This window comes from Betta splendens, chromosome 11 (genome assembly GCF_900634795.4).
Source record: "Betta splendens chromosome 11, fBetSpl5.4, whole genome shotgun sequence".
Lineage (NCBI taxonomy): Eukaryota > Metazoa > Chordata > Actinopteri > Anabantiformes > Osphronemidae > Betta > Betta splendens.
This window is the reverse complement of record NC_040891.2, coordinates 16,298,843-16,315,760: the sequence shown is the minus strand read 5'-3', so window position 1 is coordinate 16,315,760 and position 16,918 is coordinate 16,298,843. Positions and strand designations below refer to the sequence as shown.

The following is a 16,918-nucleotide window of genomic DNA, read 5'->3' as shown; positions in this document are numbered from 1 at the left end:
AGCTCGTCAGACTTCGCGCACAGTCGCTCATAGAGGCGACGAACACTGGGGTGATCTAACGCGGTGTCATCGTCCTCCAGCGTCAATATCGCCACCTCCACGGCGCAGCGCTGGTCCTTCGGGTTACTAGCCCGTCGGTAATCCTCCGCGAGGATCTCGAAATAAACATGTAGGTCGCTGGGTAGCTCGGCGCAGGTAAACTCCATACTTCCGCGGGAGAGTTATACTCGCCGTAAAAAAAACAAGGAAAAACAGTCACTGACCTGACCGGAGGCTAAGTGCTGGCTGGGTCCAAGTTTGGCCAGATTGTTCTGTCAAGGGGCGGCAGTGAAAGGACCCACATGCGCAGCACGGAGGCAGGGTTATGATCAAAAGGAAGTTTATTTTCCAAAGCACGGTCAGACGGTCCAGGTCATACACGGGAGGGCTTAAAGCAGAAACAAGGGGAGCAGGCAATCTCGAGTCCAATGTCCAGGCAGGGTTCGTACACAAAGAGGCTCAGCGAAAGTACAGGCAGGGATGAGACAAACTCACGGTCAGTAGCAGTCCAGGGTCAGGCGATGAAACATGCATACACTCATGGAACTCGAATACGCTGATGAAACTGGGGCACTGAAGAAACACAACAATCTGGCAGGGAACTAAGGACACAGGTGGTGGTTAAATACAACGGGACTCGATTACTGATGACGTGCAGGTGTGAATAATGACCGGGTGAAACAAGAACAGCTGTGACGTGACATAACCCGGAAGTGAAGCTAGAACACAAAACAGAGACCGGGAGACTACCAAAATAAAACAGGAAACTGGGATCGAAAACAGAAAAGTCCTTTCAAAATAAAACCAAGAACGAAAACCTGACAGTACATGTCAATGTTGCCCACTGTAGCATCGGGATGTTGGTTTATTGTTTTGGCACTGAAATTGTTTTAGATATGTAAATTACTGTGATTTTGCAGGCTCAATGAATGTGCCGCAAAAGTTATTATTTTTGAGGGTTTGAGGCACACACTTAACTATGACCGCTGGATTCTCTAACTTCACGTTTTGGACTATGGAGTCACCAATGATCAGAGTGGGTTTCTCAGCGGGTGTGTCGCTGAGTGGGGAAAATCTGTTTGAAACGTGAAGAGGTTGGTGGTGAATCGTGGGCGCCTGTCTAAAGCTACGTTTCTTACGAGCTGTCACCCGGTCATGACCCAGCTGCTCTTGGCCTGTTGAGGGACTAGTAGCAGCTAAGCTAGGAGGCTACGCCCGGCTAAAGGGGCCTGGCTAGCTGGCCTGTTTTCTGAGAGGCGAAGCCGAAACTAAGTCTAACAGCCTCGCCTCCAAACCTGCAACTAGCGTACACTTATTACAGATACCATTACCATCACTAAAGCAGGAAGAGGATAACATAAGTGTTTGTGTGAATGGTTGTCTGTCTGTGTGTTGCCCTGCGATGGACTGGCAACCTGTCCTGGTTGTAAACCCAAAGACAGCTAGGATAGGCTCCAGCACCACCCGTGACCCCCGCATGGAAATAAGCGGTAGAGGATGGATGGATGGATGATTTGGCAATATATAAGTAAAAGTGAATTTAATTGAGTTGAGTTACCTGATTCCATGTGTCAGTGGATCAGGAGCTTACTGACTGACTAGGCAGCATTACATCTGGTACCCACACTATCAGCACAGGCGCACCTCAGGTCTGTGTACACTAACGACTGCGCCTCAAGGAATCCATCTGTGAAATCCTCCATCTCTGCACCTCCATCACTGTTTGGTTTGGTTCAGCCACCAAACAGGACAGACACAGACTGCAGTGGGTGGTCCGGTCACCAGAGAAGATTAATGGGACTGAGCTTCCTTCCATTGTACCATGTACTGGTCCAGACTCAATAAAACAGGCTGTCAGCATTGCTGCTAACCCCACACACACTGCACACAAACAGTGGCAGGCGTCACAAAGCAATGGCCACAAGAACCACCAGATACAGAGTCAGCTTTTTCTCCCAGGCTGTGCCTGACCTGATCTTTACCAGTTACAAAACACAATGACTCAGTGCTGTATACCCATACATGTGCAATAACCAGAAAGTGACATTGTGAGCTGCAGTGTAGGTATTTATTTTGTGTAAATAACTCTAATAAAAATTGTAAATAATTTGTGTTCATACAATAAGAGGGAACAAAGACAGAGTCACACCGCAACTAATTCTTTGGTTGTCCTGTGCAAATTTGGCAATTAAAAGGTTATTCTTATTCTAATTTTGTATTTGTCACGTTCAAAAACAAAAGTTCTGCAGTTATCAGAAATGAATAACAAGAAATAGGGGCATCCTTGGCGCACACTTTTTGATATCTGGAACCCTCCAGAAACAGAGGGATAGACAATACTAGAACTGGATATATTTTTGTAAAACATAATAATAATAATAATAATAGATAGATAGATAGATAGATAGATAGATAGATAGATAGATAGATAGATAGATAGATAGATAGATAGATAGATAGATAGATAGATAGATAGATAGATAGATAGATAGATAGATAGATAGATAGATAGATAGATAATAGAAATTTAGGAAAATGATTAACGATACTCAGTTTAAATGGTCCGAGTAATCTTTTAGGTCCAATATTAGTCTGACGTTATAACTACTAATGAGCTCCTCTAGGTTATTTTTGAACCTTTTTTTATTGTTTTGATATGTGTGAAAGAAGAAACTCTAAATGTTCTTACGTCACGCTACGTGTAAGGGGCTAGGATTACTATGCAGCTCTGAACTGTTGTTGTTGAGATCGGACCGAAGCTAACAGCTAAATGTTAATACTGAGGCCGACAAACAGCGACGCTGGAGATGAATACATCGCTGCGCTGTTTGCTGGCTTTTGAGCAGGTGTAGCGTAGACATCTATAACGTTTTGTGTTTCTAGTGTAGAAGCCCATTTGTTTTTAGTATGTTTCTGCCAATGAGCGTTTTTAATACCCTTTTAGCCCCGGCTGTTAGCTTCGCTTTAACTAGTTTCTATAGCGGCAGAGCGAACTCATATTTATAAGCTACTGTTTTGTGATTTTAATTGATGCAAATTTGGGGCCTGAATTTGCCACGAGTGGCTGTGTTCAGGCAAATACTGCTTTAACCTTTGGATTCTGATGCGCTAACGGGTAATCGATGCTAACTTTAGCCGATTGCTAAAGATCAGACGTCTTTGTTTCCTTCAGCTGGTCAGTTTATGATGTGAGGGCAGCCAGCTATGTTAGCTCATTAAGCAGTAGATTAGCCTGTTTTAGTGTTTGTCAGTGTCGCTAATGCCGAGCTAACAGACCCGGCAATTTTGACTTTTTTTTAAATTCGTGGCTGAGATGGAACTGTCACCGTAGTGAGCTTCTTCGTCATCATTGTTGCCACAATAATCTGGCAGCTCTTGGACATTTTGAGTTGCTATGGCCCTCAGACTAGGCTGCAGGCAGAGCCGCGCTGCATGTGCTGTGTACCTGCTCATTCTTTCAGGTGAGTTCTGTGTATCTACAGATGTTGGCTCAAAATCTCATCGCAAATATTTTTTGTTGGGCGTTTGCGTGATGAAGCTGCTAGTGACTGAATGGCAGAGAAACCTGCTGTTAATTGTTGTGTAGTTTAAGGGATGGGTAAAGGCTGACCTGCATCGTAATATGCTTTGCTAATACTGTGTCTCCAGGATGCTTTGCTGGCTCTCAGAGGAATGACAATGTGTACATGTCTGGGATTTCTAATGGTGAGATAACAACCTTGACAAATCTGCACAAACCAAACGTCCACACAGTGACTCTTACTATCCCTCTGTTCACATCCAGCCTGTGGTGATGTGGCGGAGCTGCTGCGGGCATCCAATGGGGTCATCACCAGTCCTGGTTGGCCTTTTCAGTACCCAGCCAGACTGAACTGCAGCTGGAACATCAGAGCAAGACCTGGTGACACCATCACCATCAGGTACCAGTGTCACATGCAACTTTGAATCATTTATGTTATTCTCAACTCATCACTCACATTTTCACACCACAAAAGTCAGTACTTTGATGAGCTCAATGCATCTTAACATGAAATACAGGTTTCATGTTTTGAAGTGGATTCAGAGAAGTCAATTTAATTCAATTCAGTTCATTTATAAAGCGCCAATTCACAACACATGTCATCTCAACAGACCTTTGAAAGTGACGGTTTAAGATCACAGCTATAAAACCCCACAAATGCCAGTTAAGCAAGCTTTTTATTAATACATATATTTTAATTGGGTCATAGATAGATAAGGGATACATACTTATACATACATATTTATTGATCTTCTTGGGGAAATCGTGTCCTCTTTATTTGCCCCATCCCCTGGAGAGCAGTGCCAGTGCCCAAGGAGTTAGTGTGAAGTGTCTTGCTTAAAGAGACACCTGGTGCCAGAGGCATCATATTGTACTTCCCAGGCTGATGCTCTACCTTCTGCGCTACCAGCCCACTAACAAGTCTTGATAACATCTGTAGAAAGGAAGAACTAGCTCTTAACTGAAGAAACCTTCAACAGAACCAGGCTGGATAATGGAGTCATGTTTTAGCTAATCAGCTCATACCTGTATATACAGTAAGTGACTGTCATCTGTGTGGCAATGAGATTTTGTTTTCTAAAAAAATGCCACCCAATGGAGTCCAGAAGTCAAAACTTAGAGATGATGGATTTAGAACCATGTGTGATCACAAATAGTTTCTAACACAAAATTTAAGCTGAATTAAATGGTTTCTCCTTTTGTGCTCCTGTAGTTTTCAGGACTTTGAACTGCAAGGTTCCCATCGGTGTTCCTCAGACTGGATGTCTATCAGCAGCTACAGGAATCTAGATGGGTTACGAGTTTGTGGTTCATCTCTGCCACCACCCTATATCTCTTCTCAGGACCACATCTGGATCCACTTTCATTCTGACGATAGTCTGACAGGGAAAGGCTTTAGGATGTCCTATGTCACTGGTGAGGATTTATGAGGTCTAAACATGCACTTCCCACATTTAAACTTTCTATCTGTATGCTTCACAACTCTTCGCAGGGCAGATCGTGGCGGTAGAGCTGTATTAGAGAGATTCTAGTGAACAAAGAGGCTGTAAGGCGATAATAAACAATAATACCTTGTTTCTGTAGGTAAGCCTGAGGCACCCAGCTGTGACGTAGACCAGTTTCATTGTTCCAACGGGAAGTGCATCCCAGACTGGTGGCGCTGTAACTCCATGGATGAGTGCGGTGACAATTCAGACGAGGAGCTGTGTGTGGACACGCCCTTCTCTTTCCAGCCCTGCAGCTTGAACCAGTTCCCCTGCCTCTCACGCTACACCCGCATCTACACCTGCCTACCTCACAGCCTGCGATGCGACGGCAGCATCGACTGCCAGGTATTAAACCACTTCAATCACTTGTAACTGGCCCACCATTTTAAAGCATCACAGACTACACAACCCATCATTTGGTGTCCAGCACCATAACTCACTTTTTCTCGAGTGGTTTTCTTTTCTATCTTCCTTTTTTAATTGCTTTGTGTTATTCCAGGACCTTGGTGATGAGATAGACTGTGACGTTCCCACCTGTGGAGAATGGTTGAGAAATTTCTACGGTTCCTTCAACTCTCCAAACTACCCAGACTTCTACCCTCCAGGAAGTAACTGCACCTGGCTAATTGACACTGGAGACCACAGGAAGGTAACTGTTACCCACAAGAGATTTGATGTGAAATTTGGACTAGGTCCGAACCGAACTTCAAGTCCTACATGTTAACTCTTGTCCTGTGTCCTCACACAGGTCATTTTAAGATTTACAGACTTTAAACTAGATGGAACAGGTTATGGCGACTATGTAAAGGTCTACGACGGCTTGGAGGAGAACCCTCGTCGTCTTCTAAGGGTGCTGACGGCCTTTGACTCCAGAGCACCGGTGGCCGTGGTTTCATCATCAGGTCAGCTCCGAGTTCACTTCTATGCTGATAAGATCAACGCTGCCAGAGGCTTTAACGTCACCTACCAGGTGTGTAACATTTTTGGTTCAGTGGAATCTATGGTTGTTTCTATATTTGATGTTTCTGTTTACCATGTTTCTGTTCTGCTCCTGATCTGTACGTCAGGTGGATGGGTTCTGCCTGCCATGGGAAATTCCCTGTGGAGGGAACTGGGGCTGTTACACTGAGCAGCAGCGCTGCGATGGGTACTGGCACTGTCCCAATGGTCGGGATGAGTCAAACTGTTCTTCCTGTCAGGAAGATGAATTCCCCTGCTCTAGAAATGGAGCCTGTTACCCACGGTCTGATCGGTGCAACTACCAGAACCGGTGCCCCAATGGTTCTGATGAGAAAAACTGTTTTTTCTGCCAACCTGGAAACTTCCACTGCAAGGTACCAAGGAACCACATGTCCAAAACTTAGTCTCTGCTTTAAGCATCAGAACTAATCTACAGTATTAAATGTGTTCCACTTCTGCAGAATAATCGTTGCGTGTTTGAGTCATGGGTCTGCGATGCTCAGGACGACTGTGGCGATGGCAGCGATGAGGAGAGCTGTCCTGTTATTGTTCCCACCCGAGTCATTACCGCTGCTGTGATCGGTAGCCTCATCTGTGGCCTCCTCCTGGTCATTGCCCTCGGATGCACCTGCAAACTCTACTCACTGCGCATGTTCGAGCGCAGGTGAAGATCAATTCACTCATATCTTTTCACATGAAAACTGTTTGCCCCCAAAATGGGAATGGGGTAATGAAAAATGACTGACATACTTATTGGTTGATGCAGGTCATTTGAGACCCAGCTGTCCAGAGTGGAGGCAGAGCTACTGAGGAGAGAGGCACCACCATCATATGGTCAATTGATTGCCCAGGGATTGATCCCACCTGTGGAGGATTTTCCAGTTTGTTCTGGGAACCAGGTACAGATAAACAGCGACCCTAGCAACATCCAGGTAGTGAAGGTCATGGTACACTGCTATAGGTGTACCAACATTGACATAGATCTTATTGTGTCTATGTAAATAAGGAGAATTGAAAAAAAAAACGGCATCAATGAACTGTAAGTGGAAGCAAAAAGTGACTTCATTGTTCAACCTTGTGTGTTTTCAGGCGTCTGTTTTGGAAAACCTGCGTCTTGCCGTTCGCTCCCAACTCAGCTTCACCTCTCTAAGACTTCCTTCTTCCAGTCGTCACAGCAACTTGTGGCGTAGGCTCTTTACCTTCTCGCGGTCTCGGAGGTCTGGTTCTTTGGCCCTCGTCTCTGCTGACTTGGAAGACAGTGGTGGTACTGGAAGCACTGGGAGCTCTGGTTCCGATCTGCTGTCTCATGATTCAGATGATACAGACACTGAGGGCGAGCGAGGGAGGGAGCGAGGCGTGGGTGCTGTGGGTGGTCCAGTTGCCCCTCTCCCAACCAAAACCCCACCCTCCAGCGCTGTGGAGGCTGTGATGTCAGTGATGTCAGCGACATCTAGGACCACAATACAATGCCGGGACCAAAGTCTCAACCACCCCAGAGAGACTCCACCCCCTCCCGGTCCTGTCAACGTACTAACATCTAATCCGGATCTTGAATGTCAAAGTGACACCTTAGAACCCCAGGCAGTGCCAACTTCTACTCTACAACGCTTGGCTCAAAACCTGCATCGTCTTGCTAGGAACCTGACCCGAGCCAGCCATAGCCATCAGATCCCAGCCTGGACCAATCAAAGCCCTCTCCACCAGTTGGAGACAGGAAGATGTGGGGACGAGGCCACTCGGCAACAAGTGAGCAGAGGTGAAGAAGAAGAAGAAGATGTGGAGCTTCTGATTCCTGTGTCTGACTCTGAATCTTCCTCCTCCTCAATGATCACTGATGTCAGACATCTGCTGGAACCACATCCCTCCTCCATCGTAGGCCATGCTACTCGCCACCACAGAGTACACGGTGGTCAAGCAGGGCGGGACGGTCCCTGTGAACACTGTGGTATAGTCCACACAGCTCAGATTCCTGACAGCTGTCTGGAGGCCTTAGGGAAGACAGAGAGCAGCGACGACGAGCTCCTACTGCTTTGCTAACAGGCTAACTCATCTGGCTAACATGCTGACACTTCTAAGACTAAAACTACGGTTTGCTAACATGCTGCTGTTAAACTAGCCTGTCTCAAACCAACCATGAGTTAAAACAGTAACTAGCTGGTCAGCAATCCTCTGACAGTACAAGACGAAAAGGCTTCACTTCACCCTCAATTACAACTGGAAATCTGATGTTTTAGCATGTTAGCTGGATTAGAAGTTTGAGGTTTTGATCATGACTAAGGGGCTTGATGTTACTGATGTTTCACCCATGTCAACCTACCCTTCGCCTCTGGTCCATCCGTTAAAACACTCCCCTTCTCTGCAGGTTGATTTGTTCCATGTGTTGATCTGACTTTGCAAACACTGACTTGACCTGAGCTGCTTAATGGTACGAATACAAACGAGAACACTGAACTCTGATCTAAACGGTGCTGGTTGTATGAATGATGGTGGTCACGTGACTGATGGAAGTAGCCAGAAAGCCTATGCTGAACAGGTGTGCGTTCTGTGTCAGCTAAAGTAAATCACCTGTTAATTTCATAGCAGCATACAGAAGGAGTTGATTAAACCAACGTCTGCTGACAGACATGTTTCAGTGTTCTATCTGAACCCTGCTGTTCATTGAGATCAGACCTGGTAACAATAACATTTCACATTTACACCTGTGTGCAGCTACGTTAATGAGCTGGCACCGGAGTTTTATCTTGCATGAAAACTAAAGTTGTCGTCTCACTGTGTGTTGATAGAAAATGGTTCAGACAAGCTGGTCATCACTGGAATCCAGTAGCTCTAGGTCCAATCAGTATAGTCCCAATCTGAGACAAAAGCCTAGAATAGATGAAGTTGGAAAATTCAGCAGCTTGAAATTAATATAGGATCCAGGATTGTATTGGCCCATTTAAGGCTAAATTTTGGACCATGGGTTTGTGAACAGACTGTTGGCAGCTCAGACCCTGACGCCTGAGGGCTCTGCCGTCCCGCAGCATGTGGTTCATCTCATTCCTCAGGAAGGTGATAAGTAGGTGCTCTGAGGTTTATTCTGAAAGTTTGTGCTGTGGCCACAAAGTTTTGTTTTAAGGTAACTTATTGACATTTTTATATTTTAAAGTTTCATATTATAAAACCAGACCATGGACAACAGTGCTGCTCACACTGGGCCCTTGATCAGTCTCTCGTCACACTGAGAGTGTGCAGTTCCTTCTGGCATTTGATATTTTGGATTTGTTAGTTAGGAAGAGGAGTGACAGTTTTAGATCCACTGAGCCGGTTACCGCAGATCTACATTTGGTTTCTTGAATAATTATGTGAAACATGTTTCAAATGGAGGAGTGCATCAGAACCAGGCCAGCAGAATCCCTTTTGAGAGTCTGAAGGTTCAGGTAAACGTCCTGTGTTGTTCCTACTCTACTCAGATCAAAGCCTTTCAAACTGACCCGTCTGTATTTATGGTCTTTGTTATAGTTTCGTTCTGTGGTTGCTGGATCCTGTGAGAGTGGGACTCTATTTATTGTTAATAAGACAACTCCTTATTGTGTTCATTTGCTGTTGTATACGTGCATGATTCCGTGTTTTGGTGTTTTTCTTTGTGTGTAAAGTTCAACACTTTAGCAGCACTGAAGATTAAAGTTCATATTTCAGTCTGCATCTTCTCTTTAGTCATCAGAGCAGAGGATCAACCGCGTTCGCTGGTACTTCTGTCCCACCCACAGCTGATATTTCCAAATCGGCTGTGTTCAGTAAGTCTGACGCTACAACTGGTACCGGACAACTGGGTTCAGGAAACACTGCATCAGAACAGAGGTGGAAGCTCCACAGTGAGTTTACTGTTAGGAGCCTAAGATCAAATTCCATATTAAATATTTTATTTAAACCCAGTCATAAATTAGACTTGTGTATTGAATTTTTTAAATAGTTTTTCATCTTCATTCTTGAGTTCTTACTCTTGGTGTCTGCCAGCTGTTGGTGGAACATTACGACCATGTCGAGCCAGTAGATCCGCAGAGAAACAGGACTGCATATGTTTTGGTAACATCAAAACCTGAACCTGATGAGGTCTCAGTCATGCTGTTTGAAAGCTTTATTTTCAAGCAATGTTCTGTAATCTTCTTTGTTTTCTTGTTTTTCATATTTTTTACATCTTATTCATGTCACTGTTCCATGCACACTCAAATGATCTGGTGGCTCATGTCCTGTGTCTATATGGCAAATACCAGGCGACACATTTGAGTGAGTCGTTTCTGGTCATGCTGCTGTGCTGGAGGTCACGCAGCCTCTGCTCTCTTCACAGCTTTCTGTGTTGCATAGTCCCCTCCTCAAAGGGAGAGTCACATCCTGTGTTGCAGACAGGGCAGAGCTTTCTTCCCACAACTGGTGACATCATTGTGAAACTCTAGTCACAGGTATGACGTAATCAAGCAAAAAGAAAAGGGGGATTGTGGGACTTTTCTTTCAGATCCCTCCTGGCACAACATATCCAGCTTCCCCAGTCCGATGATGCATTCTTTAATCCTCTGACACTATGACTTGCCTTCTGTTTCCTTATTTGTCAATGGGGCCAAAGCAGGATCTACCAGTGAGGTAGCTGGAAACAGTTTAAACCAGCCAATAACCATGTTGGACAGGTCCAGATCGTCTAATAGAATCTGTGCTGACCCCATAAAGGATTTGTGGTCCATGCGCCCATAGTCTCCCCACACAATGACCTGCAGACAGGTAGACCAGTATGTTTGATATCAGCACCATGACATGAGGGTTCAATGTACATAATCTCTTGCAGAGAACAACAACAGATACAGCATGTATGACCTGAAGGACCTTTCCCTCTGGGTTCTCTTCAAACTGCAGCTGCTGCTGATAAAGAGGGTCCAATGTTTTTCTGGCCAGACGAGTTCTTCTCTTCAACACGCACTTGCCATTATCCATCAGGTAAACCTTCACGTAGGGCGCTGAACAAACAAAAGGTAACAAGTCACTTTATTATAGTGAACAGAGAACCTGCTCTGTTTCTATTTTGGTAATTCAATATTTCGGATGGTACATCAGCTCTATTAGCACCTGCTGTTTCAGTCTATTAGTAACACAAATCTTGGTTGTTTGTGTTACTGACTGAATAGTAACATCTATCACATTTATTTAATCTGTTTTAGTAACTAAGGTATTGCATAAACATGTATTGGTGTACTACTGCAACTGTACAGTAGTTCAGGGTCAGGATCTCATGTGTATATCTGACACAGCAACATGCAGAAATTTCACCTGGAGTGTTTTTGTTGCCTTGTTTACCCACAAGTCCCCGGGCTCGGATAACTTCCACATCCAGACGTTCCTTCCTGTAGACCATTCCGATCTGAATGTCACCTGATCAACGGAATGTGAATGAGGCATTATACAAGAGTAGAATTAGGATCTCTATGGTCAGTAAACGTCCTGTTTTGGCCCGTTCTACACACATCATGCCGCACATTTGTTAGGATAAGAAGATATCATAAGAAAAATCAGGGAAGACTGGTGTAAATAAAGGTTCATATCTAAATTAATGTATTCACTTGAGGTTGATTTATTTAACCAAAATAAATTACTTGATCTCATGTTATTTAGGAGCCAAACACCTGACCCAAAACCAGCAGGTTAAAGTAAATAGTAGTAAGATAAGAAAACCTTTAATAGTCCCGCAGTGTGGAAATTACTTCTCACAACAGCAGTACAGATTATAGAGAATACAGCGACAGAATAATTAAAATATTTGCATAATTCCTAATAGAGCAGACAACTTAAGGGCAAGGTAAGTCAAAATAAACGGACTTCCTGTTCTAGGAATATATCTCCACAGTAACTTAATCACATCACATCATCATATGAGAAAAAGTTGTCTCATTTAAAAGTAATGAATCAGCTATACAATTCTCACCCATTGGGGGCGTCGCCAATGTCTGCCGTCCAGCCAGCTGGGCAGGGCCTAATCCTTCCAGGAAACCAGTGAACTGTTTGTCTGATGCCAACTTCACTCCAGGAAATATTAAACTGAACATGAATACAGAAAATAAATCAAATAATTGTCAAGTCAATAAAGATAGAAAAAGGGGACAAGAGCTACAGACGTACGCTCCGGGTTTGGGGTCCTCTGCATCTGGGTCTCGACTTGGCTGTCGGGTGAAACGAGCTTTAAACTCGATAGCCAAGCCTGTTTCCACGCTCCTCTGGACAGGAAGTCTCACCACCTTCTTCTTCTTTTCTTCTTCTACATGAACAGAATTAACAAAGACGATCAACAGCAGGTCCTATATGTGCCTGATCTCAAACAGGTGAAGTATATAAGTTACAGTGGGTTTTAGTTCCAGACAGATAAACACTTACTTTTTTATTTTAAATACATTTTATTACACAATTCAACCTATTGTTTGAACCCCTTCATTCATAAAGGCCAAGTTTATCCATCACAAACAGTGACGCACCGACTTACAGGTAAGTCAGAGTCCAGTTAAGCTGACTGTGTGTTTGGACGGGAGGAAGACAGAGAACCCACTAATTCAGAGTGATTCTGACTTATGAGTTTGAATTTTAGTTGAATGCACCAAATGTTATCAGAACCTGGTTGATAAAATAAATGACAAGAATTATCATTGCTGAGCAAAATGGAACGGACCTTCAGGGTTGAGCTGGGAGGCGCTCTGACTTTTCTTTCCTAGTCCGACGATTCCCATCATCTTTGCTCCAAAACTGGACCGTCGCTTCTTGTCATCGTCATCATCATCGTTTCTGCCCAGTGAACAAATCTCACCCCCAACACTTGATGACTTTGTGAGGGGAGCTCCAGATGCTAAAGGAGCCCTGTAGAATGAGTGGACGAAAGTCAACATCTGTCAGTCAGTCACCTAAGGCAGGGTTTTGCACCTGTCTGTGTGTGATGCTGTTGGTGAAGTGACTACGTGGCTACTGCGCTAAGCTGACTTGGTCTCTTACTTTGAAGACTCAGGCTCCTCCTCTTCCTCACCCTCCTCCACTGATTCGCCCTTCTGCAACATAGTCCCACCCTGTGACACTACTTCCTGTGTTTCCTCTGTCCCCGCCCCCAACTGCTGTGACTGGCCTTCCAGAGTCTCTGCTTGACTGTCCCAGCGAGCGAAGGAAAGATGAGTACCATGCAGACAGCACAAAGAAGGGTAACACATGCCAACCTGTTAAAATAATTAGCATGCTGCACTAACATGCACATTATCATTCTTAATACCCAACAACATGCTAACATCATTCATTCACACCGAAAACTATGAAACATGCTTTTGGGCTAGCGAGATTGTCTTAACCTGAAAGTTTGGTCACCTGGACTTTTCCTGCTCTGTCTCAGGAGAAAGACCAGCTGACAGGAGCTAACTTCCACTTGATGGTCATGAGTGTTTGTTAGGGGGGGAAGGTCCCTAAATAACTGATGGATGTTACACAGTAAAGATGCCTGTGAAGACCAGGCATGCTGCAGCGATTTAACTTACACTTACTGTATTTTTCCCCCATTCATTTCATTTTGTTGAGCTAATTTTACTACAATTAATCTATATTTATTTTTTCCCAGCTGTGTTGCTCCCTAGTGAAATTCAATTATCAGTTTAATTTTATAGGTTAAACCTTCATCCAGTGGTTCTATTAATGCTTAAGGTTCTGGCACTTCAGGTTTTTTAAACTGCTTTGATCTTCTGGGATTGGCTCTTGGTCTCACCTGATCCTGGAGACTGGCCGTGGGTTGGACGCATTGGACATGGCCGACATGTCGCTGACATCACTGTCTGATGATTTAAAAGACAGGTTTTCTCTCATCTGAAGTCACAGACAGAAGAGGGTGAGGAGGGACACAGTGTGCTGTGTAACAGATTAGTTATGTCATAGTTCACATTATTCACCTTTGATGGATCCTTCATCATGCCTGCAGAAAGAGAAGCAGACTTAGTGAGAGTCTGATGTTCAAAGCCAATGAGAGTCTGATGTTCAAAGTCAGTGACAGCCTGTGGGTGTACAGCTCTGTGGTTCTACAAACCTTTTTTGGAACACTTTTCATGGATACCTTACCTCATCGGATGTCGTCAATACTGTTCCTGCTCTACTGAAGGTAGAAGGTGTTAACCTCACACCACACAAGCTCAAGGGTCAGTTGGACTTTATATTTGGTCAGATTGCTTGCGTTCGTCATTGTTTTTTAAGCTTTGATCGCCTCCACGTGTTTTACGCAAATTTACTTCACTCAAGTTAACAGAAACATCTCATCAAGCAACACTTTCACTTCCTATGCAACCAAGCCCAGTTGTGCATGAGCTGCATCACACAGTGATTCTGTTTACAGTTGTGTAGAGACAGATCAGAAAACTAGTCACACCATAGAAAGACAATGGACAAAGATCTCTACCTTCTCTGCTCAATGCTAATCCCTCTCCTTCACAACCATGGACACATGGAGATAGATGGAATAACGAAATAAATCAATAAACAAATTAGAAGAACATATGCTTCATCCATGTGTCAAACAGATTAGAGTCACATCTGAGGTGAGCCTGTACTAATAACATTCATTTATACTAATGGCAAAAAAAGTTGACAAAAGCAACTTAATCCTGAAACACCAGTCCCAATCTTTCATATTCTGTGACAAAGCTTTGGAACTGCATCAAGCTAACCTGTTACAGAAATACAGGTGTTGGCATTTTCTGTGTTGTACCCAGCCAAACAATACATTGATGAATGGATGATGGATGGATGTTATGAAAGAAAGGTTCACTGGTGCCTAGATGAATTAAAGCAACACAGGACAGAACACTATCTACTACTGTACAAGCTCAAGTAACATGACCTAACATTCTGTATAATCCATCTGCAAGTGGGTGTGGCTAACAGGTCCTACCATACCATTGGCTGTTTTCTTCTGTTGGTCCTCCCATGTGACTTCTGCATCATGTCAGAGAGAGACGTCATTGGTCAGCTCAGTGATACAGTTAATAAGCTGAAGGAGGGTGATCTAAATGCTTCATAAGATCCATCTAAAGCTCTGACTTGCCTTTTCTGGTACCTCCAGGTGTTGCTGAGCGTCTGTCTGGTTCTGACATGACACATTACCATGATTTACCAAAGATGAACACACAAATAAACATTACCGATGAGGAACTGTCCAATGAGCATCTGGATTTATCTACTGCTCTACACTGATCAACACTACAACTACAGAGCACCAATGCTGAGATGTACACACCTGGAGTCTGTGGAGGTGGGACTGGTGAGTAGACCGGGGAGGTGGTGGGGGCAGTTGTGGGAGAAAGTGCAGAGGGCAGGCTGGATTCAGAGGACAGCCATGACTGGGGAATGGAAACAATGGATGGGGCTGCTGTGGTAGAAAGGGGCAATGTCTGGGAAATTGGTGCATGCGCAGGAACTGGTGATGGGGTTTGAAAATGGGCTGTGGATGGACCTGCCAAAGGCCCAGTCACAGGGGAATTTGGTGGTGCAATCGAAGGCGTATCTACAAAGGTGGGGGTAGTGGAAGATGCAGATATGGAGTTGGCAGTAGGTGCAGGTGAAGGTAGAGGGGCAGGTGTAGGTGCAGGTAGGAAGGTGGGGGCAGTTGTAGGCGCAGTTACAGAGGTGGGGGCGGTTGCAGAAAGAGAGAGAGGGGCAGGGGTGGGGGCAGGTGCAGATAGAGAGGCGGGGGCGGGTTTAAGTGCAGATAGAGTGACAGGGGCGGGTGCAGGTTTAAGTGCAGATAGAGAGACGGGGGCAGGTGTAGATAAAGAGGCAGGGGCAGGTGTAGGTGCAGGTAGAGAGGTGGGGGCGGGTGCTGGAGCAGGTAGAGAGCTAGAGGCGGGTGCAGGTAGAGGGGCGGGGGCAGGTGGTGGGCCAGGTTTGGTGGGTCCTGTAGGAGGCGGAGCCTGTATATGTATTTGACGAGGTGGGTGATGACTGGTGGAGTGAGGAGCATGTTTGTGAGACCCAGGAGGAGCTGAGGTTGCAGGTGATGCTCCTGTGGTAGGCACAGCCAAAACCGATGAATGAAAAACAGAATGATAAGAAATGAAAGCAGACCAACAACCCAGTCACACCACCGGCGTTCACTGAACTAATAGCAAAGAACAACTCTAAACTGAAGAACAGCATTACTGAACAAGCTGACGACACAGAAAAGCCAAGAGCACAGGCCACAAGGTTCTGAAGTCAGTTAGAACCAATGAAAACTGAATAGGGATAAACGTGATGCAAATGGAATGTCACTTCCAAACCAATGCGCCCGTACGGTTTGGTGGTTGTGGTTGTTTATGTGCATTTCTCTGTCAACAGCCAAGAAACGTTAAGTGGATTAATGAACATAACCGTAACTTGGAAACCATGATGTTATTTGTCTAAAACAGTTTCATTTCATTTACAACAGTCTAAGTCTAAGCAGATCAACTACTGGTCCATGTCTGTACCTGTCTGCACAGTTTCAGGTGGTTCTCCTTCATCTGAAAGACACAAGTCACTGTTACTATGGCAAAGCTTTTTCTACCACAACTGATTTCAATTACTACTCTAACATCAAAGAGAGAACAAACATCTGTGACATCAAGCCATTGTTCACTCCTGTTTCCTTCAAAAAAAAAACATGCGCTGATTTTTAATAAAGTGGTTTTTATGGAGTCAAATTAGGGTCAGATTAGATTTGTGTGTGCGTAAAACGATCTGTGCATGTGTAGCTAGATTTGTACTTGTAGATTTAGTTGGGCTATACCATACTTACACTTATAATTTATGCACAAATCGTGGCTAAATAAAAAAAAAAACTAATGAGCAAGGAAGTTGTCGTAGTCGTGCAGATGTGACACAGCAGATCCTGGAAGCTCCATAAGCAGCAACAAGCTAGTCCACT

At 44.5% G+C, this 16,918-nt stretch overlaps 2 protein-coding genes across 22 annotated transcripts in view; one reads left to right on the top strand and one right to left on the bottom strand.

The window, feature by feature from the left end:
• Positions 1-2,731: 2,731 nt before the first annotated feature.
• Positions 2,732-9,685, top strand: lrp12 (low density lipoprotein receptor-related protein 12). Its single transcript, XM_029167622.3, has 11 exons — positions 2,732-3,500; positions 3,688-3,744; positions 3,824-3,959; positions 4,773-4,975; positions 5,144-5,391; positions 5,546-5,695; positions 5,795-6,016; positions 6,114-6,380; positions 6,468-6,670; positions 6,773-6,905; positions 7,096-9,685. The coding sequence occupies exons 1-11, from the start codon at positions 3,434-3,436 to the stop codon at positions 8,041-8,043; spliced, it is 2,634 nt and encodes an 877-aa protein (XP_029023455.1). The 5' UTR covers positions 2,732-3,433; the 3' UTR covers positions 8,044-9,685.
• Positions 9,686-10,105: 420 nt separating this feature from the next.
• LOC114866026 (regulating synaptic membrane exocytosis protein 2-like) overlaps positions 10,106-16,918 on the bottom strand; it is a 32,819-nt gene continuing 26,006 nt past the window's right edge. For 13 of the 21 annotated variants that reach the window (XM_055512771.1, XM_055512783.1, XM_055512775.1 and 10 more), the window contains 14 exons: positions 16,482-16,514; positions 15,272-16,036; positions 15,080-15,121; positions 14,932-14,970; positions 14,435-14,461; positions 13,935-13,957; positions 13,754-13,851; positions 13,003-13,149; positions 12,686-12,870; positions 12,145-12,280; positions 11,951-12,063; positions 11,299-11,400; positions 10,849-10,988; positions 10,106-10,745 (listed from right to left, as the gene is read on the bottom strand). In XM_055512771.1, the coding sequence (XP_055368746.1) occupies positions 10,560-10,745; positions 10,849-10,988; positions 11,299-11,400; positions 11,951-12,063; positions 12,145-12,280; positions 12,686-12,870; positions 13,003-13,149; positions 13,754-13,851; positions 13,935-13,957; positions 14,435-14,461; positions 14,932-14,970; positions 15,080-15,121; positions 15,272-16,036; positions 16,482-16,514 (2,036 nt within the window). In that variant the 3' untranslated portion in view covers positions 10,106-10,559. The remainder of the gene's footprint in view (positions 10,746-10,848; positions 10,989-11,298; positions 11,401-11,950; positions 12,064-12,144; positions 12,281-12,685; positions 12,871-13,002; positions 13,150-13,753; positions 13,852-13,934; positions 13,958-14,434; positions 14,462-14,931; positions 14,971-15,079; positions 15,122-15,271; positions 16,037-16,481; positions 16,515-16,918) is intronic. The other 8 variants (XM_029167606.3, XM_055512781.1, XM_029167614.3 and 5 more) reach the window with 8 other exon arrangements.